We start from the raw sequence: 25,859 nt of genomic DNA, 5'->3' as shown, positions 1-25,859 counted from the left end.
GCCTACTGGTGTTGGCCAGAGGGGCCGATGGTGCGATATGGCAGCCTAGCTTCTGTCAGTCTGCCCCAGGGCAGCTGTGGCTACAACTATAGCTGGCCTCCACGAGTGTGTGAATGTGAGAGTGCATGAATAGTGAAATTGTAAAGCACTTTGGGTGCCTTGAAAAGCACTATATAAAGGAGCGGTCATACACACACACAAAAATCCAAGAAATGTCACTTTTGGGGACAGTGGAAATCTTTGCAATTCCACACACTTCCACTAGGGGGCAACATAGAGTTATACACAGATGGAGAAAATTTTTGGGGGCAAGGTCATACACATACACAAAAAATCCAAAAGATGTCACTTTTGGGGACAGGGGAGATTTTTGGATTAAAATATGTTTTAGAGCATGCTGAACATTGTTAGAGGTAAATCTAATTGGGGACAGTGGTTTTGGTCCCCAAAGGGAGAGGTGTCCCCAATTGACTGGTGTGTAAGCTGATAGAAGTCCCCAATTTTGACACAAGCAAACTCACACACACACACACACACACACACACACACACACACACACGTGTATATATATATATAAAAATGTATAATTGTAATCCAGGCCCTATCTTTCTATGGCTGTTGAATATCCCAACCAGTTTCCCTAGAGAGGACAGATTTACTGTTTTAAGATTAAAAGAGTGAAACACCACAGGACACTGCAGGCAATTTGTCCTCATGGCATCTGTTGAAAGAGGTTAAGAAGAGCATGTAAGGTCACATGAAATGTAAAACTTTGACAAAATGTCCATTTGTAATCTGTGCAAAATACTTCATGCTGTAATGTCCATCTATCAGAAAATCACCCAGAGGTAGAACTTAAGATACATTTACATTTAAGCCACATGCTGAATTAACACAGAGGATGTCACTCTCCTGTATTCATTTTGTCTTTTATGTATTTAAAACAATTTGTTGAAAAAGGTGCAAATTTGCCCGATTTGGCTTTGAATTGTCTCCAAGACATAATCTGTCAGGCAGGCCAAGCTCCAACTGCAGTAAAGTTTTCATCCAAATCTGCCCATAATTTCTTTATGTATGTATGACATACATAAACAATCATGCCTGCTCTCATAAACAAACAGACAAACCAAACCACTTACAGCTGATAAAATATTCAAACTCCCCAAAAACATTGATCAGATGTTCTGGGGCAGCATTCTCACACAGCATTATGGGTATAGTTTCGCTGCTGGAAGCAAATATATGTATAGATATATATTGGTTTGTTTAAGGTGGGAAAGGACAGGATGTTTTCAAGGCAACTTCCTCCTTATCTCCAAGTAAAGCAACGTCAATGAGTTTTTTTGCTTTTTTTTGGTTTTTCCACAAGTCAGCAGTTATACTGGAGGGTATAAACAGGAGCTGCAGCAGGATCCAGGTGTTAACACTGTGTGACATGGCTTTCATGAAATGCACACTCAGTTTATTGATCCTCCTCGGAGCCTCTGTCCTCTGCTGGGCTGATGAGAAGGTGAGGATATCCTAAATATCGAACTTACAAATCCCACTTAATGCTACATTTACTCCATTTGATTAAGAGAATATTGCTCTCTTAATTCACTACATTTATCTGATAGCTTTGTTTAAATTCCAGATTCAAATTTTTCCAAGACATGATTGTGTTAGGTTAAATTATGCAACATTACACTGTGCATACAAGAGAAGAAAAGAATTGATCCAATGGTGCCTTAAGAGGCGAGTGTGATATCACTTGAAACCTCTGGTGATAACGACCCATGCATTTTTTTGCGCTTTGACTCATGTGATGAGTCACGTGATTAATAGTGGGTCAATGAGAATAACCCCAACTAGGGTTTAATTATCTGGGACTCTCCATCGTTTGGTTGTAGAACTGAAGAAGCTTCTCAGATGAGAGATGAAACATCTTCAAGAAACTTAAAAAAGTCCAGTCACTTTTGTTTCCAAGCTCTTAAGACCTTAAGTCTCAGAGCCAGAAGAGATGGTGGATTGTCAGGCCTTCTAGATTGCTGGTTTTCAAGCTGCAGTCATAGACTATACAGACACAAATACCTGCTAATTGATACTAAATAACAGACTAACAAAATACTCGAAAGTCACTCACCAAAGCAGGAAAACCTCATGTTGGGTAGCCGTGACTGAGTGAATGATCCAAGAAAAATACTGACAAGCAATGAATGCCATGAATTTGCTGAACTGACATCTGCCAAGAATCATTCCTCAGATAACCACATTCACACATGAGTTTGTAAAACATGTAAAGACTTTATTTCATCTTTCTGGAAACAAATTTCAATTGAAAACTGAAGATTTTCCATGTAAATCCTCACTAATGAATGATGCCATCTGATTGAGCTAGGATCTGTCTGTCGCTGAGCTCCTGTGGAGGGCCAACAAGGATGTAGGTAAGATATTTATACTTCATTTACACCAACTTCCGGCCTGTTATTTTATTTAGTTCAGACTCAAGATTTATTTTGCTCCACTCTTCGTTCTGAGATTGAACATTGCTTGTGTGAATCCTGTATTTCTATTGTGAAATATCTCAGGACAATATTACAGATTTGTTGTTAAAATCCAGACTCAAGGTTCCTCCAGATTTTTTGAGATTAATGATATATCAATAATAATTTTATGAGACCACTGAGCTTAAGATGACAAAACTGCTGACCTTCAATGTTACGTAAATTTGGAGCATACATTTTGTAAAAGAAATAAGATCCTGTTGTAGTCCATTCACTGAGATTAAAATGAAGCAAAATTATCATTAGATACATTGATTATTTTCCATATGGCGGTGCAGTGGTTAGTACTGTCGCCTCAGAGCAAGAAGGTATTTTGCTCATTTGCACAACAGTACTTTGATATACTTTACCATACACTGATATATCATCAAATCACTCAGTGCTCTCATTTCACAGTGCACACAGCAGAGGAGCCATTTATCATTGATGACATTGCTTATGAAAATGAGAATCAAAGGAATGCTGATCCTTGCACCTCCTCGGGCTGCATGTGGGGAAAATCCAGCGATGGAAACGTCTATGTCCCCTACGTCATCGCCTCTCATTACTGTAAGTAACTCAAGAATTATTAAGGCAGTTTTAAAATTGAAATAAAGCAGCTGATCAAATGAACTAATGGACTGTAAAATCAAAGTGAAACAAGCTCATAAAACAAAAAAATATCACAAAACAGCAAAAGCTCAGAAAACAAATCTGAATGAAATGAAGTGAATAGCTTAATAAATCAACTGTGATTTTTCTGTGTCAGACTTGTTTCACAAGTTAAACTTTGTGTTGTAGTTATACTCCGTTGGAGGCTGAAAAAGGAATAAACCTGCGATTTGTACATCTTTATTTAATCCTTTGCCACAAGTTTTGGCTTAACACTTAAAAACCCCCAGCAACAACTACTTTAAATTCTACATAAAAACTAAAGACTTTAACTACAAACTGAAAATGGAGCTCAAAGTTTAAACGAAAAAAATGCTAAAAAACATTTGATTTTGATGAATCCTTATTGCATTTTCCATGTTAATTAGTGTAGATTTCAAAGTATTTCTGTAATTACAGATACTAAGCAGATGACAGTAGGTGGAAATGTATTCTTCCCTCTGCTTCTCAGCTTCTCGTGAGCGCTCCATCATTGAGCGAGGTTTGCTGTCATTCCAAGACGTCTCCTGCATTCGCTTCATCCCAAGAACCAACCACAGAGACTACCTGAACATCCAGTCCATCAATGGGTGATAATCTGTGTTCTTGTTGTTCTCTCTCCCTCTGTGTGTGTGTGTGTGTGTGTGTGTGTGTGTGTGTGTGTGTGTGTGTGTGTGTAAACTGTGCAGTCTTTGGAGGTTTTTAAACTGTTTATGCTTTATTTATGCATTTTTAAAATCATACTGTGATGGCCCACCGTCTGTGCTTCCTGCTTTTCCCCATTTTCTTTAAGCTTAGCTAGTCATTTGTTTTATTCTACACAGTTATCCCAATATCAGAGTTCATTTCAGTTTCCAATTTCAGCAAGAATTTAAAATCTTCTTTGGTATGACTTTTAATCATAATTAGAGTCATAATTAAATTAATTAATAAATAATAATTTACTTGACAGACATAGCCATTATATTTTAACATTTTAAATGACTGTGATAGTCTTTTATTAGTTAAAATAAAACATTTTGTTTGTAGAACCTTATTATAGTTTCGTTTAGATAATTTAGTTTTGTTAAATTAGTTCTTTTTGTGGAGTCTTGCTTTGTAAGGGATGATAATAATACATTTTTCTTTTTTTTTCTTTTTTTTTTCTTATTGTGTGAATGCAGGTGTTACTCCTATGTCGGTCGCCGTGGTTATGGCCAGGCAGTGTCTCTGGACCGTCAGGGTTGTCTCTACCATAACACCGTCCAGCACGAGCTGCTCCACGCCCTCGGTTTCAACCATGAGCAGTGTCGCTCTGACAGGGACCAGCACATCCGAATCCTGTGGGAGAACATCGCATCCGGTCAGAATCTGATCCATTCAGTCATACACCTGTAACCCTGATTTCTGTTTGTGGTGGCACTCTCTGGTTTCTTTGGGCTGTTGGTGTGTTTCAGGTTACAGTTTATCTTTAAAATTATCTTCCATAATGAACAGCAACACAGCAGGACAGGTTGCACTGAACTAGGGATCGAAGTGATTTTACAAAATTCTATAAGAAATAACTTAAATGTCATACTTTAAATTATAAAGTGAGGTAAGTGACAATGAAGTCATTAAATATATTATAAACTCAAATGTGTAAAATTATAAAACTAACCTTTTAACTATAGAGCGAACAGAGTTTGAGGCTCTAAATGCAAACATTAACTCTCATCAGCCTTTTCTGATGCATATGACACTTTCTCTCTCTCAGGTTGGGCGTATGCCTTTGACAAGATCAACACATTGAACCAGAACACCCCCTATGACTACAACTCAGTCATGCAGTACCACAGGTCTGGATCACTTTCATCAGACATCTGTTCATTCAGTTTTAAGATTTAGTTCAGGGGTTTTTTATTATTATTATTATTGTTTTTTGATAACTTTCTTTTTTGTTGTTTATGCAAAATTAATCAAGGGTTTTTCTGCACGCTGAAAAAAATGTAAGCACCTCTTACCAGCACGTAGTGATTCTGAATATAGAAAATATGAAGACATCATCCTCTTAATGAGAGCCAACTGACAAACTTTTACTTGCTCTTTTCTTTTTGTTTTTCCAATGAGAGCCAAAGACACCATTTCAATTATAAAGCAATAGTTTCTCATTTTTTCTTGAATACAAACAAACCCGCTGTGCATTATTCCAGGTATGCCTTCTCTGGCAACAACAAGCCCACCATGGAGCCCATTCCCAATCCCAATGTTGAATTTGGCACGGGCACTCAGATGAGCCAGAATGACATCACCAGACTGAACAGGCTGTACAAGTGTTAAACAGTAAGCAATGCAACATAAGTTTTGAATGTGCAACAACATATAATAATTAAATTTAAATAAATGAATAACTGAGATTTTTATTGTAATACAATGCTAAGGCAATGATTTGGTTACATTTATGCACAAATCTTGATGAAAGATCAGGGTTTCTGTATAAATCTGTACTTTGAGGTAGAGGAGCTTCATCACTATGGTTACAGTAATATAAACTGCATTTAGGTGATGGATAAAAATAATGGGGGGAAAAAGTTGCAACAGCCATTTATATTTCAACTACCGACTTTTTAACTCTTTAACTATGCTACCTGACTAGCACCAGAAGGCAGTGTGCTTTGAACATGAAGGAAGGAAACCATCGTAAGCTTTTTATTCAACTGGTTCTGATGATGATATCACTGTTGCAAAATGGTGACATTTAAATAACTTGCAATTTATTCACACACATTCACATTATAAAGCATCGCAAAGGTGTCATAAAAAGGTGTTTTTTAAATGGGCGTACAGGCTAATGCTGCTAAATATAACTTGTGTGTTGAGCAACACATATTAAACCTTAGTTTCACACTTTCTTTCTTTTGTCTTCATAGGTGCTAATAGCAGTCCTGGAAATGTGGTGCCGTTCAGACATCAGAGAAGTTGTTTCCAAGACTGTTTTGTCACTCTTTCGTACAATTTAACACATTGAATTAAAAATAAATCTTCATTGACCCGTTCACAGAATCTTTACTTTTTATGTACTATGCCAGAGGTTCATGAACTAAGAATTTCTTTCTGAAATCTGCTGATAAAAAATAAAGTTGTTAAATGGCAGAAGTTGTATAAATGACATTAAATGACAACTTACAGTGTAAAGAGAGTCCTGCAGTGAATTTTAAAACATGAGCTGGGTGAAATGGAAGAGAGCTTTTGAGCAAATTTACATAAATCATCTTCCTCTCCCAGAAGCAGTTAACTTTTTTTGACCCAACAAGCACAAAATATGCAATCATCTGAAGAAACTTTTAAAAAAAAAGGAAAAATTAATCTTGTAGAAGCAAGTTTGACTTTTTAAACCCCAAATCTGACTATTGAATTGATTTAAGGGCTACTTGCACGGCAAACATGCAAACTCCACACAGAACAGCCACAGGTGAGATATGAACCCAGAACCTTCTTGCTGTGAGGCAACAGTGACACTGTCTTTGCTTTAATAAACTCCTGGGTTGTTTTGGCTGTATGTTTTGGGTCATTGTCCATCTCTTTTATGAAACACGGCACAATTATTTAACTTCATTCAGCTCAGTTTGAGCAGATAATAGGTCTCTGAATACCTCAGAATTCTTTCAGCTGCTTCTGTCTTGTGTCACATCATCAATAATAACAAGCATCCCAGTGCCACTGGCAGCTGTGGAAGCTCAAGCCATCACAGTGCCGTGTTTTACAGATGATGTGGTTTGCTTTGGATCATGAGCTGTTCCGCACCTTCTCCATACTCTTGCTGTCATTCTGGTAGAGGTTGATCTTGCTTTCATCTCTACAAAGAATGTTTTTCCATTCTTTGCTTTTCACCAAAGTCCAATCTAGTCCAATCTCCACTTACACAATACTCTTCTTTTGCAATCATCCACCACTGCCATCTTCTGTGTAGGTCCAGGGTTTCGTTTGTGTGTTGCTGGGTTCTCCAATGCTTTCTTTCTTTCTCGTGATGTACCAAACTGTACATTTTGCCTCTCCTGATATTGTAGCAATTTCTCTGATGTTTTTTTTTTCTGTTTTCACAGCTTAAGGATGGCTTGTTTCACCTGCATTTAGAGATCAATTGACTGCATGTTGTCTTCACACCACACCGCAGGCCAACTCCAAGCCTTTTATCTACTTAACTGATAATCACACAATGAAGGAATTACCAACACCTGCCCATGAAATAGCCTTTGAGTTAATAGTCCAATTACTTTAGGTTTCTTTAAAAAGAGGGTGGCACATTCATCCAATTTGAATGTGCCACCCTCAAATGAAAGCTGATAGTCTACACATTATGCCCATATCCACTATGTAACTATAACTGGAATATGTTTAAGTAAATGGGTTAAAAAAAAAAAACTTGTGTCAGTATTCAAATATATACATGGACCTAACTATATATTTCATTTTTACATTTCCACTTTAAATATCACTGATCAGTTCTGTCACCCATGAGTGTTTTTGTACCCTCCATGGGAAATCAAGCAGCTGAAACTCTAGGTAGCACACACATTTTGTGACACACTGAACAAAAACTGTTTGCTTGCAGATATTTGTTGAGCTGTTAGACACATGTTAAAATTAGCTGCCACTTAAAACATGTAATTTGTGGAAATGTCTGTAACATCTGGAAACGCCATTCCAGATGGTTCACTACGGAGAGAAGTTTGTCTCAAGAGGTTGAAAAATGTATATTAAAGACTTCAAAAATTTTGACTACTCACAAATGTGTTCCAGTCTATACACAAATACCGCTCCAAAAATGTATAAAGAAAAATGCTTTTAAAAAATGGGTGAAATGTTTTTATAACAATTACTATTTTTTTTCATTACAAATCTGCTTCATTTGTTAAATTTTAGACACCTTTTCCACTCCAGGAAAAATAAATTAAAGATGAAACTGACATCTCGGGTCATATAAATGTCTTGTACATTTTAAAAATTCTGAATTATTTTTTAAGTTGTTGTCTGTACTCGCAGGTTCCAGAAGAAATTTATAAAAAAAAAAAAAAAGAAAAAAAGGTGTTTTTCTCTAAAAACCATCCAGTTTAAATGAAAATGGTGCATCACAATCTATTACTTATGTTGTTATTGCAGTCTTGCAGTAACCTTGATTTTATAATACAGACTATGCAAGTTTTGGTGAAATGATCTGTTGCATTTCCAGGTATTTTGTTTATTTTATTTTATTTGAGCACTGTGAGGGGCATGTAAAGTCGCAGATTTGGGCATCCTCCTGAAGATTTTCAGAAACAATTTGTTCACACTCTCTTTGAGAAAATGTCTGGAGTACAATGCAAAGAAATTCTCAGAGATTCTGTATCATGCTGCTTTAGGTTTTCTATCACCCCAATAAAGCTGCTGTGGTTTGCCTCGTGCATTTGGGTTCTCTCGCCAGCAAATCATGACATTACTCTTCTTTCCTCTTTTGAGTTTGCATGGATACAGATGTGAGAGTCAGAATGTAAAGTGATGATGATGATGATGAATTTGTCTGATATCAGAATAATTTTGCAACTTGTGTTTGGGGACGTTGGCTACCTAAGTGTGCATCCCTGGACTTTCATAGTTCCGATGTGCAAGATTTCTGCTCATGTTCAAAATTTTGTGGCTATTCCCAATAAATCCCGCATATCTACAATGATTTTATTTCAGCTGTGTTAACTGACTGAAAAGAAGAAAGGCAACACAAGACTGGTTCAGAAACAACCTTTGTACAAGTTTACGATGAACTGCTCTTATCAAGGGATCGTGGGGATATGCAACATGGCATCAAGGTGACATGTATTTATCTTGGGCTTTTCACTCCCCTCTTCTCCTCCAAAATGTCCATAAAAGGACTTTTTTGTTCCGGTGCAGTTGGCTTTATAAAGTGATGTTCAACCACATTGCATTATGATGCGTTTCTGTCACTTCAGGGATTGCTGTAAGTATCACCAATAAATTCTCCTTTGTTCTGCTTTAAGAATCCTCGTCTAAACTGAATTTTGAAGAACTGGAATAACTGGGTAAATATGTTTTGTATCATTATTGCAGATATTTTGTTGACATGGTTGGGGTTAGGTGTGTTCTAGGCCTTGTGGCCCTTTTGGCAATCTCTGTCTGGGCTGAAAGTGAGGTAAGGAATTCTCCTTTTCTAGCACATCTTGACTGATTTGGTGGAATAAATGTGGAACAAATGTCATTTTTCTCTCTTTCTCTCTCCCTTTTGTCTGTCAATAACTCCTGGAAAATTCTGGAATCTGTAAGTTTACCATTGTTCTTTAGTTTTCTACTTTCAGACAATATTGCAGATTCCCACTTGATGTGCTTCTCCTCTGAAGTGCTTTCCTGACTTTGTTTTGCACAAAAAGCTAATTTTGGAACATGTTTGCTATATTTTTAAGACTGGTGATGCAATATATTAGAGTCACATGTAATACAATGTATCACAACTGACAACTGTGGTTTTCAGTCACTTCCATTAAGAGCTCATTAAGAGCCCATCGTTGGCCAGTATGAAAAGGAGGAATAATTACTTGCATCTGACTATAGCTTTAAGACAAATTTACTGACAGTGAATCCATCCTTTAATTGTAAAACATTCTTTTTAAAAATAAAGTATAAAAACGTTTATCAAATAATTATTTACTTCTAAGATCCTTGCTGGTAGATCATCAGTATGCCAACAGCACTTCTTCATTCCTTTTTGTGCAGGATGCTAAGGTTCTGTCAGCTTCAGAGCGAATTGAGAGAGCCAACAGAGATATTGGTGAGAATTTTTAAAGCCATAAAAAGGTTTAACCCTCTTTTCTCCTCCCTCGCCTTTTCTCAAAATCTCAGTGTCTTTTGTGGTACTCGGATCCTTTGGAATATCACAAATATTTTAGATCTCAGTAAAAAGGGAGAGTGATGTAAGAGTGAATCAGACAATTGAACTGATCAATGTGTTTGCTGCAGTCCGTTCTCCTGATGAACCCTACATAGTGGGTGATATTGCATATGGCTCTGAGGCGGAGAGAAACGCTGACCCCTGCACCGCTTCTGGCTGCATGTGGCCCAAGTCCGCTGATGGACGTGTCTACGTGCCCTACACCCTTTCCAGCGTGTACAGTAAGGAGTAAACTCATCTATGAATGCTATTCTTTGCACTTATCACCAGGAACATGGTGTGTTGCACTGCAGACATTTTTCCTGCAAAATATCACAGGATCCTGTTGGTCTAGTGGTGAATAAAAATGTGTTTTCCATTTTTCCAGCCTCTCGTGAGGTGGCAGTCATCGAGCGTGCTCTGCTGTCCTTCGAGTCTTTTTCTTGTATCCGCTTAATCAGACGCACAAACGAGAGAGACTACTTGACTATCCAGAGTCTTAATGGGTAAACATGAGCAAAACACGTTCTTTCTTTGCCCAATCTGTCTAAGAAAACCTGTATTTAATTTTAATATGTTCACTAACGTCACTATTTTTTGTCCGTTTAAGGATTAGTTAAGGATTTCAGACAGTAGGTGTATAAACACTAAATGTAACTACTAAATCATGCAGCGGAGACTTTTGTTCGATTAATCCAGGCCAAAGTTTTTCACTTTCTCAACCAATCAGAACGAGTAAAAGAAGAAAATATTCATAATGGCAAAGTTTACTGCAGTCCCCCAAAATTCCGTTTCCATCCATACAAAATGTTTCCTATTGTTTAAAAATGGCTGTGCAACCACACTTTTCTGTGTATGAATTAATGAAGCACCACATTTCTGGAGTTGGTAGAACTCCAGAAATGGTAGTTGCACTAGATGGTGAAAAAACAAAGCAAAGAAATCTCACATAGAACAGGTTTTAGCAACATGTTTAATACTTGCAGAATTGGTTAACTATTCCCTGTTGTGTTAACATGAAACATATTTCAAAAAAGTTTGTGCAGTTACAGATTTGAAAAAAAAGAAGACATTTTTGCAGCTTTTGTAACAAGATTTATTTTGTACCTTTGTAGGTGCTACTCCTACATCGGCCGTCGTTACTATGCGCAGGAACTGTCCCTGCAGCGATCAGGCTGTGTTTACCACAACACTGTCCAGCACGAGGTGCTCCACGCTCTGGGTTTCAATCACGAGCAGACACGTTCTGACCGCGACCAACACATCCGCGTTTTGTGGGAGAACATCACTCCGGGTTTGTCTGTTTTCACTTTTCACTATCCATGACAGTAATATAAATAGAATACAGAAAGAAAATACTTACTGGCACAAAATTTAGGATTACTTGGGCATTTTGAAAAATGCTGATTGGCGACAGACAAGAAGCAAATTCATAATACCAACATGTCTGTCGATCATCATTAACCCACTATAACCCACTTATTTCACGTGAGCAAAAACCAGTATTGGAATCGACGAGCACACAAACCTTCATAGTGCGTTATAAGAAAGCAAAATGCAATACATCATAAAATGCCGAACTATCTGAACACTCATAGAAATGTAGAGTGGACTGAGGCCACAGAAACAAGATAAAGAATGAATAATGGAGCTCATGGTATTTCTGTCTCTAGGAATGGAGCACAACTTTGACAAAATCAACACTTTGAACCAGGGAACCCCCTATGACTATGGCTCTGTTATGCATTACCACAAGTAGGTATCAATACCAGCAGCTCCATGTTACAGCTGTGGCTGCCGTCATCATGTTGGAAATTATGAAAGATGTTCGAACAAGTGTTAAAGTGCAATGACAACTGAGTGAATGTGAATCAGAATTTTTCATATTGTTCTCTCTTGCTTTTTTTTTCGGGATTGTGTTTTTCTTAAATATTTTTGTACTCTCTATTTGATATTTTATGGTTTATTCTGGCTTGGTAAAATTTCATAGTCAATTTGGCAAATACTTATTGTACAGTAGGCGTAATAGCTTTCAGTAACTTCCCTTGGAAAAAAAACACACCCTGTGTTTTCAGGTACGCCTTCTCCAAGAACAACCAGCCCACTTTGGTGGCTATCCCTAATTCCAATGTGGAGTTTGGATATGCCACTGAGATGAGTCAGATGGACATCCTCAGGCTCAACAGGCTGTATGGATGCTGAACAATCTCAGGTTATTATCCTAAGTTCATCGTATACTATTCCTCACACTGCATTGTTGAAAATGGAGTGAATTTCTCATAATAAATCTTAATGTTTTTCTATCAGACAGATGAGCAGCATGATGCAAACAATCCAACTCTTCTTTGAAAAATATCATCATCATCATTGAACAGTCACTTGATCAACAAAATAAACATTTTAAAATAATTCAATAAACCTCCAATAAAGCACCTCTGTGTGTGTGTGTTTTATCTTTAAGAGTGATTGTTTAAATCATGACATTTTATTTTGTCATTGCTTTCTTTGTGACTCTAGTTACTTTCCTTCCTTTGTGACCGTCTAGCCCGTTCATATTTGTTTCACTTGTTTCATTGGTTTTTACTGGTCTGATCAGTCTGTGTGGATATGGCCTCACTTCTCCCCTTTTCAGCTGTCACTTCATGTCAGTGTTGGCTCTGTCATGGTTTTTGTATTTTGCCTGGATTCCGGTTCTTTTTTTTTCCTAGTACTTTAGACCATTTGTATCTCTGTTATTTTTATATCAACCATTAAAGGTTCAGCTTTTTTTCTTTAGACCATTTTCTGTTTTCTCTCCTGTGAAACTTCATATGTTTCCTGATCAGTATAACATGTATAATGGCACTGAAAACTATCAAAATAAAACTATGAAAGGTACAAAAAAAAAACCCAGAAAAATGAAATGAAATGTTTTCCGACACAGACAAATACAGTAAAATCTATATCTGACAATAACACCTTTTTTCCCCTTTGACTTAAAGAAACATTAAGCAGCATTTAAGCTGCCTGGTCTGTTAGCAAATAATTCATCTGAATGACAAACAGGACATAAATGAATATTACAGGGATAACAGGTAAATGCAAAAAGCAGCCACTGGTTAATCTGACCATTCATAGGTAAACTGGTTTATGGACAATTTTACTTTTTAAATGGTGGCACTAACCGCAGAGAAAGCTAAACCCATCTGCTGCTTCCTTTGGGAACAAACACGTTGGTTCAAGGTAAAGCAATCTTATCGCTTGTTGCAGGTGTGTTTATACCTCATATCATTCACAGGAACTGTTTACGGAGCTGCAGAGAATCACTGACCTAACTTATTCAGCATATGTGGTGTAAGTGTGAGCTGATAGCGTTTGTTTTTTGCCTGAGATTAACTCTAGTTCTTCTCTAAAGACTTTCGTTGGTTTAAAATGACATTTGATGTTCAGTTTTAAAGTTAAACCCACAATTTTCAGTGACGGAGACATTTGGGACAATTTTGAAATAAAACTGGCTTTTTCTATGCCTTAACAGGGCAGCTTAGGATTTACAGCGAGGTGGCAGAGCGGTGTGGGACAAAGGACAGCACTAAAACTGCATTTCAAAGACATTTCAAAACCTGGAAAATACTGATTTAAGACGAGTGTGGAGTTTTGTTTGTTCATTTGTTTGTTTTTTTTGTTGTTTTTTTTTTAGAAAAACACAAAGCTTTACATCCTAACAGATTGTCCATTATAATATTTTACCTTGGAGTTGTTGATGTTTCTTTGTGAACAATATGTCACTAAGAATAATTCAAATTGCTTTTTAATCTGAATATTTGTAACAAACGCTCAATAAAAATAAATTCAAAAAATATGTATAATAAGCCAGTGCTGAAAAATTCTTCAGTGGAAAGATTATGCATGACTCTATCTGCAGTTCATGAACAGAGATGCACAAGTTTCTCAGTAGCAGCAGCTGCCAATCAAAGCTGGCATCATGACATTGCGCCCTAATTGTATAGCAAGTAAGAAATTAAAATCAAATCTATCTAAAAGGTGACTCCTTAAACCCAAAATAATGACAGAAAGCATCTTTGGGATATTAGTGGACACAAAAATAACCCCAATTACTTTAGAACAAGGGTCTGAATAATGTCCCATAACATGTTCAGGGTTACCCTCAACTTCAACCCAGTGTGTGTGTCCTCAAAGCATACACTACCTAGGTCCAAGTCTCAATGACTATAGTCGATTTTGGTTATTGTTTCAATAATGACTCTCACATTCTGAGTTCTGTTAGATTCATTATTAGTGTGAATGCTTGTAAAAGCATTCACAGTATTGTTCTTCTAATCTTTATTATTCTATTTTATTAGTGTGAATGCTTGTAAAAGCATTCACAGTATTCTTCTTCTAATCTTTATTCTATTTAGTGTGAATGCTTGTAAAAGCATTCACAGTATTGTTCTTCTAATCTTTATTAGTGTGAATGCTTGTAAAAGCATTCACAGTATTGTTGTTGTAATCTTTATTGTGTGGATGCTTTAAGCATCCACACTATTGAGTTCCTCTTGGGACTTCCGTACACTTTTTGGCACTTAACTACTTCCACAATTTTCAGCCGATTTTCACCGTTCAAATTTTAAACTATTCTGCTATTTCTGCTAATGTGTGCTATGTCTTTTGGTATTTTTCACTATTATACTTTTTAAAATATTAAGCTTAATTTGTCCCATTGAAATGAATGGGAAACTTCTGCAATTCTGCTAAAATTTGCTTGTTTTTGAAACTTAACTACTTCCTCATATTTTCACGTAGAACAACCATTCAAACTTTAAAATGTTCTCAAATTATTGGGCTATTCAGGTATAAATCAGCTTTTTCAAATCTTTTACCGTTTTACTTTTATGCCTCTTAAAGTTTTGAGTTGCAAAATTGTGATTTTTCACAAAATACATGCGTTGTTATGGTTGCTATGCACTTGGCTTCCAGTGTGCCACTCTAGGTTTCGCAGTCTTCTCTTCATGTCCGAACAACTGTTTGCTACTTGCTCAATTTTCACTCAACTTCCACAAATTATACATCAAAATGTAGGTATTTTTGCTGGCTTTCAGAAAATGTCACTATCATTGTTGTGAGATTTATAGAATTTTCGCAAATCTCCTCAGACCAACACAAAGTCTCAAAACTCTCCATAGAAAGTCAATGGAGAGTTTGTTCAAAATCACCGCTTGATTTCTGTAATGAGAGGCATATTCGAATCGTCATATCTCCTTAACGAAGCGAAGTTAAAACATGAGGCTTGTCCCAGTATATCTTCAGACACTCCTGACGCTCACAATTCAAGAATTTTTTTCTCACCTATTACCGTTCTGAAATGAGTTAGACTTGTTTGAGGGTAGGAAATTCGTCCTTCGCTCAGATTTCTTCAGATTTCAAACTCTGGAAATGAGGCAATTTTTTCTCTCGTCATATCTTTTTTTTGGATTTCCACAGAGACCTGAAAATTTCCATGACTGTTCACCAAAGCCTGCTGTCTCTTACTTTTATGTTGATGATGGACTAACTAGCGTCCCATCAGTCACAGAAGCTACAGACCTGATTATCAATGCACAGCAGCTGTGTAAGACTGGAGGTTTACACTTGCACAAATTTAACTCGAACAAGGTGGAGGCGCTATGTGGTGTTGCGCCTTCAGAAAGGGCAGTAACCACTGGACCTCTCAACCTTAGCCTGGATTCAACAGCGGAGGGTCACGTACTTGGCATTCAGTGGTCAATAGAAAGTGACACCTTCAGCTTCAACATTGACAAAAGGGACCAACCCTCAACTCGTCGTGGTATCCTGTCTGCTGTCTCCTCCCTCTACGACCCTCTTGGTCTTGTAGCTCCCTTTATCCTGAGTGGTAAATGTATTCTCCAGGAGCTGTGTCGCATGGGCATAGGTTGGGATGATCAGCTTCCCGATAGCCTACATGCACGGTGGGAGCAATGGAAAAGGGATCTACACAGGCTAAAGGAAATAGCGATACCCAGATGCTACCATCCTCCAGACTTTGGCAACATAGTGAGGGTGGAACTGCATCACTTTTCAGACGCCAGTAACATAGGTTATGGTGCATGTTCCTACCTCAGATATAAGAATGGAAAGGATGAAGTACACTGTAGCCTTGTGTTAGCCAAAGCAAGAGTTGCACCAACAAAGCTCATGAGCATCCCAAGGCTGGAGCTTTCGGCTGCAGTAATCTCCGCAAGGCTAAGCGTCATGTTAAAAACAGAGCTCGGCATGCGGATTGACGAGGAATTCTTTTGGACTGATTCCCAAGTTGTATTGGCCTACATCAGCAATGAGGCACGGCGATTCCATGTGTTTGTCGCAAATCGTGTTCAGCTAATCCGAGAAACCACAGACCCTGCTCAGTGGCACTATGTGGATACGGCAGAAAACCCAGCTGACCACGCTTCGAGAGGTCTTTGTGCAGGGGACATTCTGTCAACGAACTGGTTATCGGGTCCTAAATTTCTATGGAAACCTGAGATACACCCAACACTACATTTTTCACCAGATTTGCTAGTCTGTGACCCTGAAGTTAAATCGGTGAAAACCTTTGCCACCCATGCCAATGAGCAAAATGACATTCTGAACCGTCTAAGCCGCTTTTCCAGCTGGACAACGCTCATTAGAGTAGTTGCAAGAATTAAGAGACTAGGCATGAAGGCAGATCGTGTCAGCAGCATTGTGACGGTAGAGGAAAGGAGAAAAGCTTGCGAGCTAGTAATCACTCTGGTTCAGCGACAAGCCTTTTTGCAAGACATAAAGACACTTGAGAAGGGCAACTCTCTTCCATGCTCTAGCCCCCTAAGCTGTCTTGATCCCATCTTAGATGAAGGACTACTTCGTGTCGGTGGAAGACTGACAAAGGCAACGCTCAGTCGAGAACTAAAACACCCGGTTATCCTTCCAAAGGAAAGTCACATTACAAGACTAATACTGTCTCATTACCATGCCACCATCTGTCATCAGGGTCGCAGTCAAACCCTAGCAGAACTCAGAGCAAATAGGTTTTGGGTGCTTGGGGGAAGCAAAGCAGTTGCCAAGTTAATACATAAATGTGTGCAATGTCGAAAACTTCGGCGCCCCACCGAGGAGCAACGCATGGCAGAGCTCCCGAAAGAAAGGACTGAAGCCTCCGCTCCTTTCTCGTACTCTGGTATGGATTGCTTTGGTCCATTTTCCATCAAGCGGGGCCGTAAGGAGTACAAAAGGTATGGGCTTATCTTTACATGCCTGTCTTCACGTGCTGTCCATATCGAGATGCTAGAAGACCTATCAACAGATGCATTCATCAATGCCCTTAGATGCTTCATCAGCCTCAGAGGAGCTGTTTGCCAACTCCGCTGTAACCAAGGCACAAACTTTGTAGGAGCCAGAAATGAGTTCAGAGAGGCTCTCAAGCAATGTGACATGCAGGCACTGGAGGCTTTCCTGGCAGACAAACAGTGTGAGTTTGTTTTCAATGCTCCCTCTGCAAGTCATGCTGGTGGCATCTGGGAACGCCAAATTAGGACCATTCGTAATGTGCTAAATGCCGCTACTGCTCAGTGTGCAGGAAGACTAGACGATGCCTCTCTTAGAACTTTGTTTTATGAGGCCATGGCTATTGTAAATAGCCGCCCCTTGACTGTGGGCAGTATCTGTGACCCAAAGGCACCTGAACCTCTTACTCCGAACCATCTTATACTGATGAAGTCCAAAGTTGCTCTACCACCACCTGGGAAATTTGTGAGAGAAGACTTGTATGCAGCGAAGAGGTGGCGTAGAGTACAATACTTAACTGAGCAGTTCTGGGGTAGGTGGAAAAGAGAATACCTTATGAATGTCTCCACAAGACAGAAGTGGCACAAAACCCGCCGTAATCTAAAAGTGAATGACATTGTTATCATCAAGGAAGATATGTTACCAAGGTGTCAGTGGCAACTGGGGCGTATCGTTGAAACTATCGAAGGCGATGATGGTTTAGTCCGTCGGGTCAAGGTTCAAGTAGGAGTCCAAAGTCGGACCAAGAAACAGGACCGTGCTTTCAAGCCCCCCATTATCGAGCGGCCTATTCAAAAACTGGTGGTTCTTGTTGAAAGAGAATAATAACAACCATGTTATTATCTGAGAGGAACTGACATACTGACATAAACAATGTAACAGTCCAGGTGGCACCTGCTCTATGATGTTTGTACACCTGTATATTGGTTGAAGTGTTTCATTTTGTTGTTGTTCAAATCATGTCTGATTAGCTAGTTTGTAAATCATAGCATGATTGGTGGGAGTGTAATGAACCGCTGATCTGTACCAGAAGTCATCCTTGCGGGGGTTGTCGGAACTGTATGCGCAGTCGCACTAAGGACAGATGTGCTCAGAGGCATGCCCCGTAACGTGTATGGAGCAGTCTGTCGCAGCAGGAATAAGTTGTACAAAGTCCATGTAAGTTACGATAATACTTTGATAAGTATGATAAGTGTGTTTCTAATGTAAGGTATGTTGCTGCGTTTGTATTGTGAGCTATCTGAAAACCTTTTTGTTCTGTACTTACGTTACTTACATCCATGTAATATTTTTTAGCTAGACATGTGTGTCATGCAAGCTAGCAGCACCCCATGAGAAACGGGCCGAAGTGTTTAAGTGTTTACCGGAGTTTTGCACCCTTGGCAAGCGGACTGAGGTATGTGATGAGAGGTGATCTGTTGTTATATTTTATTTAACCGAACTGTGTAACCCCTTGATGCTGTTTGAAGTAACCCCTTTTGTTTTATTTAATATGTGACTGCATATCTCAGAATTACTTGTTTGAACTTGCCTGAATTAACTTAAGCTCATTGTTGTTATTGCTCATTGTTATAGTTCAAAAGTACTGTACGGGTATCAATTTTTTCTTATTTTATAGTTTTCACGGTGCTCAATGTCCAGAGAATGAGCCGTGTGTGGTGAGGAAATAAATGGCTGCACCCGTTAGAGACTCTTCTGTCGTTCTTGATGCCAAGGGCTGCTACAGTGAAAACTCATCGCTGCCTTGCAGCCATCTACACTCATCTTATTCTTTCGTCGAACTGTTAGTAAAGGAGTGTATCGCATCATCCAGAGACTGCTGGATCAGTAAAGGACTCAAAATAAGGACATTATAAATACAATGTCATGCACATCTGCATCTTGTAAGCTGTGTGAGCAAATGATCTTCAACATGGCAGTCTAAAGTAATGCAAGAAAGAAAGACCTCTTCTGTATTTAACACAGTAGCATGTAAAGTTGTGATGCTGAATATCCCACATTTCTTGCATCAGAATGTCTAAGACTGAATCTGGGCTTTATGCTATTAGTTGTACTTCTGTAAAACCTTAAGTGGCAAATTGTCTGATTTGAGGGCATCATCAGTATTATTTGGGTTTTGTTGCCAGTCTGTGAGGTTAAAGGTGTAAATATCTAAGTTGAGTGTTAATAAGTTTGAAACCACCACTCAACCCATTTGAGTTCAGATATATACACTTAAAAGGGCAGGTGCAACAAGCCAAAACTAAAATTAATAATAATGTTGTCCCCTGTTGAAGAAATAGACAAATCTACAGAGGCACAACAGGCCAGGTCCAGCTCCAGAGAGCGAAGACTAACAGAAAAGGGGCAGGAGATGCATGAACAGGAAGCCAAGAAAAATGAAAGGTCATTTAGCAAGGCATATGAGTCCTGGAAGGAGTTAGCAAGAGGAGTTAGAACAAAACTGAAAGGTTTCTGCTCAAACGAAGACCTTGTTAGAACACAAACGGACATTAAGGCTAAAGAAGCATTAGTGCATGAACTGTATGAGCCTATCCGACGTAATCATACTTCTACTCCAGATGTTGTCAAGAGAATGGATGCGTGTGTTGCCCTAACAACAGAAATTTGTGATCTCATTAGTAAACGACTAGAAGATATAGATAAGACTTTTAATGACAGGCTCGAGAAGGAGCGTGTAAGGATGATATTAAGTAAGGAGGAGTATGGATCTGTTTTTGGGAAAACTGAAACAGAAACAGTTATTTCAGAGCATTCAAAGGGCTCAGATTCATACTCCAGAGCCACCTCTACGACTTCTAGCAAACGTGTGGATGCCGAAGCTGACCTTGCAGCTAAACTAGAACAGGCGAAGGCAATGCAACGAATACATGAACAGCAAGCCAAGTTGAGTAGCTTAGAGCATGAGTGGAAAATCAAGGAAGCACAAATGATTGCAGAAATGACAGCAAAGCTAGAGGAAGAGAGAACTAAACTGCAACAGCTACAGGCAGAAAATGAGGTAAAAGTAGCAGCAGCCAGAGTGAGAGCCTACAACAACTACGATGGATTGGAAAGCCTTAAGTATGAAGCAGATGACAAATCGCAACTTGACAGCCAAATCATTGAATCTCAGAATCCATTGAATCCACAGGCTGAATCATTTCGACCTCAGTGTGCACCACCTGAGATTTTGCAAAAGCAACAGGAGGTCAGCTTAACACAGGAGCTTGCAAGCTTGTTCGTCTCCAACCGTCTGCCTGCACCTGAACCCACAGTGTTCACGGGTAACCCTTTAAAGTTTATAGACTGGAAGATATCCTTCATGGCATTGATTGGCCACAAACCCCTCCCCGCAGGTGAAAAAATGTTGTACTTGAAAAGTTATCTTGCAGGTGAGGCACGGAAGGCGGTCGAAGGATTCTTCTATCGAAACTCAGAAGATGCATATCAGGGTGCCTGGGAGATTCTTCAGGAGAGGTATGGAAGTTCATTTGTCGTCCAAAAGGCTTTCAGGGATAAACTGATGAAATGGCCAAAAATAGCTCCCAATGACCCAGTAGCCCTCAGAGAGTTTTCAGATTTCCTTCAAAGTTGTGCCGAGGCCATCCCTCATGTTAAAGGGCTGGCAATTCTAAATGATTGTGAAGAAAATCATAAACTTCTCAAAAAACTGCCCGAATGGCTGGTACGCAGATGGGGTCGCGTTGTTGTGGATGAACTAGACAGATGTCAAGAGTATCCACCATTTGCTCATTTCACCAGATTTCTACAAAGGGAAGCTAGAATAGCCTGCAACCCCATTGCTTCTCCCTTCTTATTAACCACTAAAGTAACAGATGAAAGGCTTCCTAAGAGAACCAAGGCACTCAGCACCAATGCTCAAGCTAAGCACTCTGCAGGTAAACCAGGGACCTTAATTTCAAAGCCAAGGCCACCATGCTTCGTCTGCAACGATGAAACACACGGTGTCGCCAAGTGCCCAACCTTTGCCACAAGGCTTCCTGATGAAAAGAGAGCTTTCATTCGTGAAAACCGTCTTTGCTTCGGCTGTTTAAGAAAGGGTCACACTAATAAAGAATGCAAAAGAAGGCACACATGCACTATATGCTGTCGAAATCATCCAACTTGCTTGCACATAGAGAGAATTGAGGGAGCCAGTGAAATGTTAAACAGTGATTCACCATCTGCAGGAAATGAGACAAAGGAAGTCCGCAATGTCATGTCACACACATTGACAAGATACTCCTCAGCTACGTCTAGCATTGTTCCAGTTTTTGTGTCATTGGCGAAAGACCCCCACAGTGAGATTCTCACATATGCTCTGCTCGACACACAGAGCGATTCAACTTTCATCTTGGGAGATCTGGTCTCTGCACTAAATGTGAAGACTCAGCCAGTGCAATTAAAGCTCAGTACAATGACAGCAGTAGACACAGTCATAGCTAGTAAAGTGGCTTGTGGATTGCAAGTTCGTGGGCTCCATAGTGAGTCGCATGTTCAGCTACGCCAGGCATACACAAGGGATTTCATCCCAGTCGATAAGTCTCACATTCCTACAAAGGACACCGCACTTCAGTGGCCACATCTGAGGCAACTGGCAAACAAGCTGCAGCCACTTCAAGACTGTGAAGTGGGATTGCTGATTGGCTATGATTGCCCATCAGCACTGGCCCCTCTAGAAGTCATTGTAGGGTCAGAAAACCATCCATTTGCTCAAAGAACTGTGCTTGGCTGGAGCATCATAGGATCAGCAAATCCATATCTTGATAGAAAGGAACATCAAAGCTTTGCGCACAGAGTGGCAGTAAAGGAAATGCCATTGCCTCCGGTCAATGATGTGTTAAAGGTCCTAGAAATGGATTTCAGCGAAAGAAACTATCAAGATAAATATGTTTCTCAAGATGATGTTCATTTTGTAAAACTCCTCGGCAGCACAATCAGAAAAAGGAAGGATGGACACTATGAGATGCCACTTCCTTTCAAGGGCAGCTCTCCACCCATGCTGCCAAACAACAAGCGACTGGCTGAAACTCGTTTGCAACACCTCAAGAGGAAGTTAAGGTCCAACAGGCAGTACCATGACCATTACACAGCATTCATGGAGGAAACCATCAGCAAAGGTGTTGCAGAACCAGCCCCCCCAGCACATGAGGGAGAGACAATTTGGTACATCCCACATCATGGGGTGTACCATCCTAGGAAACCAGATAAACTTAGGGTGGTCTTCGACTGTTCAGCCAAGTTTCTGGGCATCTCTCTGAATGACACCTTATTGACTGGCCCTGATCTGATAAACTCTCTAGTAGGAGTTCTCTGCCGCTTTAGGAGGGAAGCAGTAGCCATCACCTGCGACATTGAAAAAATGTTCCATCAGTTCTATGTTCCACCCAACATGCGGAACTACCTGAGGTTCCTATGGTGGAAGGGCGGTCAGCTGGAAACAGAACCCCAAGAGTATAGAATGGCAGTGCACCTTTTCGGTGCTGGTTCCTCTCCAGGGTGCGCCAATTTCGGCCTTAAATATCTTGCACAGCAATGCGAAGCCGATTATCCTTCGGCTGCTGCTTTCATTGAAAATAACTTTTATGTTGATGATGGACTAACTAGCGTCCCATCAGTCACAGAAGCTACAGACCTGATTATCAATGCACAGCAGCTGTGTAAGACTGGAGGTTTACACTTGCACAAATTTAACTCGAACAAGGTGGAGGCGCTATGTGGTGTTGCGCCTTCAGAAAGGGCAGTAACCACTGGACCTCTCAACCTTAGCCTGGATTCAACAGCGGAGGGTCACGTACTTGGCATTCAGTGGTCAATAGAAAGTGACACCTTCAGCTTCAACATTGACAAAAGGGACCAACCCTCAACTCGTCGTGGTATCCTGTCTGCTGTCTCCTCCCTCTACGACCCTCTTGGTCTTGTAGCTCCCTTTATCCTGAGTGGTAAATGTATTCTCCAGGAGCTGTGTCGCATGGGCATAGGTTGGGATGATCAGCTTCCCGATAGCCTACATGCACGGTGGGAGCAATGGAAAAGGGATCTACACAGGCTAAAGGAAATAGCGATACCCAGATGCTACCATCCTCCAGACTTTGGCAACATAGTGAGGGTGGAACTGCATCACTTTTCAGACGCCAGTAACATAGGTTATGGTGCATGTTCCTACCTCAGATATAAGAATGGAAAGGATGAAGTACACTGTAGCCTTGTGTTAGCCAAAGCAAGAGTTGCACCAACAAAGCTCATGAGCATCCCAAGGCTGGAGCTTTCGGCTGCAGTAATCTCCGCAAGGCTAAGCGTCATGTTAAAAACAGAGCTCGGCATGCGGATTGACGAGGAATTCTTTTGGACTGATTCCCAAGTTGTATTGGCCTACATCAGCAATGAGGCACGGCGATTCCATGTGTTTGTCGCAAATCGTGTTCAGCTAATCCGAGAAACCACAGACCCTGCTCAGTGGCACTATGTGGATACGGCAGAAAACCCAGCTGACCACGCTTCGAGAGGTCTTTGTGCAGGGGACATTCTGTCAACGAACTGGTTATCGGGTCCTAAATTTCTATGGAAACCTGAGATACACCCAACACTACATTTTTCACCAGATTTGCTAGTCTGTGACCCTGAAGTTAAATCGGTGAAAACCTTTGCCACCCATGCCAATGAGCAAAATGACATTCTGAACCGTCTAAGCCGCTTTTCCAGCTGGACAACGCTCATTAGAGTAGTTGCAAGAATTAAGAGACTAGGCATGAAGGCAGATCGTGTCAGCAGCATTGTGACGGTAGAGGAAAGGAGAAAAGCTTGCGAGCTAGTAATCACTCTGGTTCAGCGACAAGCCTTTTTGCAAGACATAAAGACACTTGAGAAGGGCAACTCTCTTCCATGCTCTAGCCCCCTAAGCTGTCTTGATCCCATCTTAGATGAAGGACTACTTCGTGTCGGTGGAAGACTGACAAAGGCAACGCTCAGTCGAGAACTAAAACACCCGGTTATCCTTCCAAAGGAAAGTCACATTACAAGACTAATACTGTCTCATTACCATGCCACCATCTGTCATCAGGGTCGCAGTCAAACCCTAGCAGAACTCAGAGCAAATAGGTTTTGGGTGCTTGGGGGAAGCAAAGCAGTTGCCAAGTTAATACATAAATGTGTGCAATGTCGAAAACTTCGGCGCCCCACCGAGGAGCAACGCATGGCAGAGCTCCCGAAAGAAAGGACTGAAGCCTCCGCTCCTTTCTCGTACTCTGGTATGGATTGCTTTGGTCCATTTTCCATCAAGCGGGGCCGTAAGGAGTACAAAAGGTATGGGCTTATCTTTACATGCCTGTCTTCACGTGCTGTCCATATCGAGATGCTAGAAGACCTATCAACAGATGCATTCATCAATGCCCTTAGATGCTTCATCAGCCTCAGAGGAGCTGTTTGCCAACTCCGCTGTAACCAAGGCACAAACTTTGTAGGAGCCAGAAATGAGTTCAGAGAGGCTCTCAAGCAATGTGACATGCAGGCACTGGAGGCTTTCCTGGCAGACAAACAGTGTGAGTTTGTTTTCAATGCTCCCTCTGCAAGTCATGCTGGTGGCATCTGGGAACGCCAAATTAGGACCATTCGTAATGTGCTAAATGCCGCTACTGCTCAGTGTGCAGGAAGACTAGACGATGCCTCTCTTAGAACTTTGTTTTATGAGGCCATGGCTATTGTAAATAGCCGCCCCTTGACTGTGGGCAGTATCTGTGACCCAAAGGCACCTGAACCTCTTACTCCGAACCATCTTATACTGATGAAGTCCAAAGTTGCTCTACCACCACCTGGGAAATTTGTGAGAGAAGACTTGTATGCAGCGAAGAGGTGGCGTAGAGTACAATACTTAACTGAGCAGTTCTGGGGTAGGTGGAAAAGAGAATACCTTATGAATGTCTCCACAAGACAGAAGTGGCACAAAACCCGCCGTAATCTAAAAGTGAATGACATTGTTATCATCAAGGAAGATATGTTACCAAGGTGTCAGTGGCAACTGGGGCGTATCGTTGAAACTATCGAAGGCGATGATGGTTTAGTCCGTCGGGTCAAGGTTCAAGTAGGAGTCCAAAGTCGGACCAAGAAACAGGACCGTGCTTTCAAGCCCCCCATTATCGAGCGGCCTATTCAAAAACTGGTGGTTCTTGTTGAAAGAGAATAATAACAACCATGTTATTATCTGAGAGGAACTGACATACTGACATAAACAATGTAACAGTCCAGGTGGCACCTGCTCTATGATGTTTGTACACCTGTATATTGGTTGAAGTGTTTCATTTTGTTGTTGTTCAAATCATGTCTGATTAGCTAGTTTGTAAATCATAGCATGATTGGTGGGAGTGTAATGAACCGCTGATCTGTACCAGAAGTCATCCTTGCGGGGGTTGTCGGAACTGTATGCGCAGTCGCACTAAGGACAGATGTGCTCAGAGGCATGCCCCGTAACGTGTATGGAGCAGTCTGTCGCAGCAGGAATAAGTTGTACAAAGTCCATGTAAGTTACGATAATACTTTGATAAGTATGATAAGTGTGT

At 40.3% G+C, this 25,859-nt stretch overlaps 2 protein-coding genes across 3 annotated transcripts; both read left to right on the top strand.

The window, feature by feature from the left end:
- The first annotated feature begins 1,418 nt into the window (after positions 1-1,418).
- LOC146383106 (high choriolytic enzyme 1-like) lies at positions 1,419-6,302 on the top strand. The gene is made up of 8 exons (XM_084934272.1): positions 1,419-1,510; positions 2,378-2,423; positions 2,940-3,092; positions 3,646-3,763; positions 4,337-4,515; positions 4,909-4,990; positions 5,345-5,474; positions 6,062-6,302. The coding sequence occupies exons 1-7, from the start codon at positions 1,436-1,438 to the stop codon at positions 5,469-5,471; spliced, it is 780 nt and encodes a 259-aa protein (XP_084790398.1). The 5' UTR covers positions 1,419-1,435; the 3' UTR covers positions 5,472-5,474; positions 6,062-6,302.
- A 2,770-nt stretch (positions 6,303-9,072) lies between these two features.
- On the top strand, positions 9,073-12,476 carry LOC146383105 (high choriolytic enzyme 1-like). Of its 2 annotated transcripts, none has more exons than XM_084934274.1 (9): positions 9,073-9,120; positions 9,231-9,312; positions 9,900-9,945; positions 10,134-10,286; positions 10,433-10,550; positions 11,160-11,338; positions 11,718-11,799; positions 12,120-12,256; positions 12,356-12,476. In XM_084934274.1, exons 2-8 carry the CDS (start codon positions 9,244-9,246, stop codon positions 12,244-12,246), a joined length of 774 nt encoding a protein of 257 aa, XP_084790400.1. In that variant the 5' UTR covers positions 9,073-9,120; positions 9,231-9,243; the 3' UTR covers positions 12,247-12,256; positions 12,356-12,476. The 2 variants fall into 2 exon arrangements, with proteins under 2 accessions (XP_084790400.1, XP_084790399.1); XM_084934273.1 differs by having other exon boundaries at positions 12,352-12,476.
- The last annotated feature ends 13,383 nt before the right edge of the window (positions 12,477-25,859 follow it).

This window comes from Perissodus microlepis, chromosome 7, assembly GCF_051167445.1.
Source record: "Perissodus microlepis isolate ML-2025 ecotype Zambia chromosome 7, ASM5116744v1, whole genome shotgun sequence".
Classification (NCBI taxonomy): domain Eukaryota; kingdom Metazoa; phylum Chordata; class Actinopteri; order Cichliformes; family Cichlidae; genus Perissodus; species Perissodus microlepis.
Note: the sequence above shows the minus strand (reverse complement) of the source record. Positions and strands in the feature narration are given on the sequence as shown.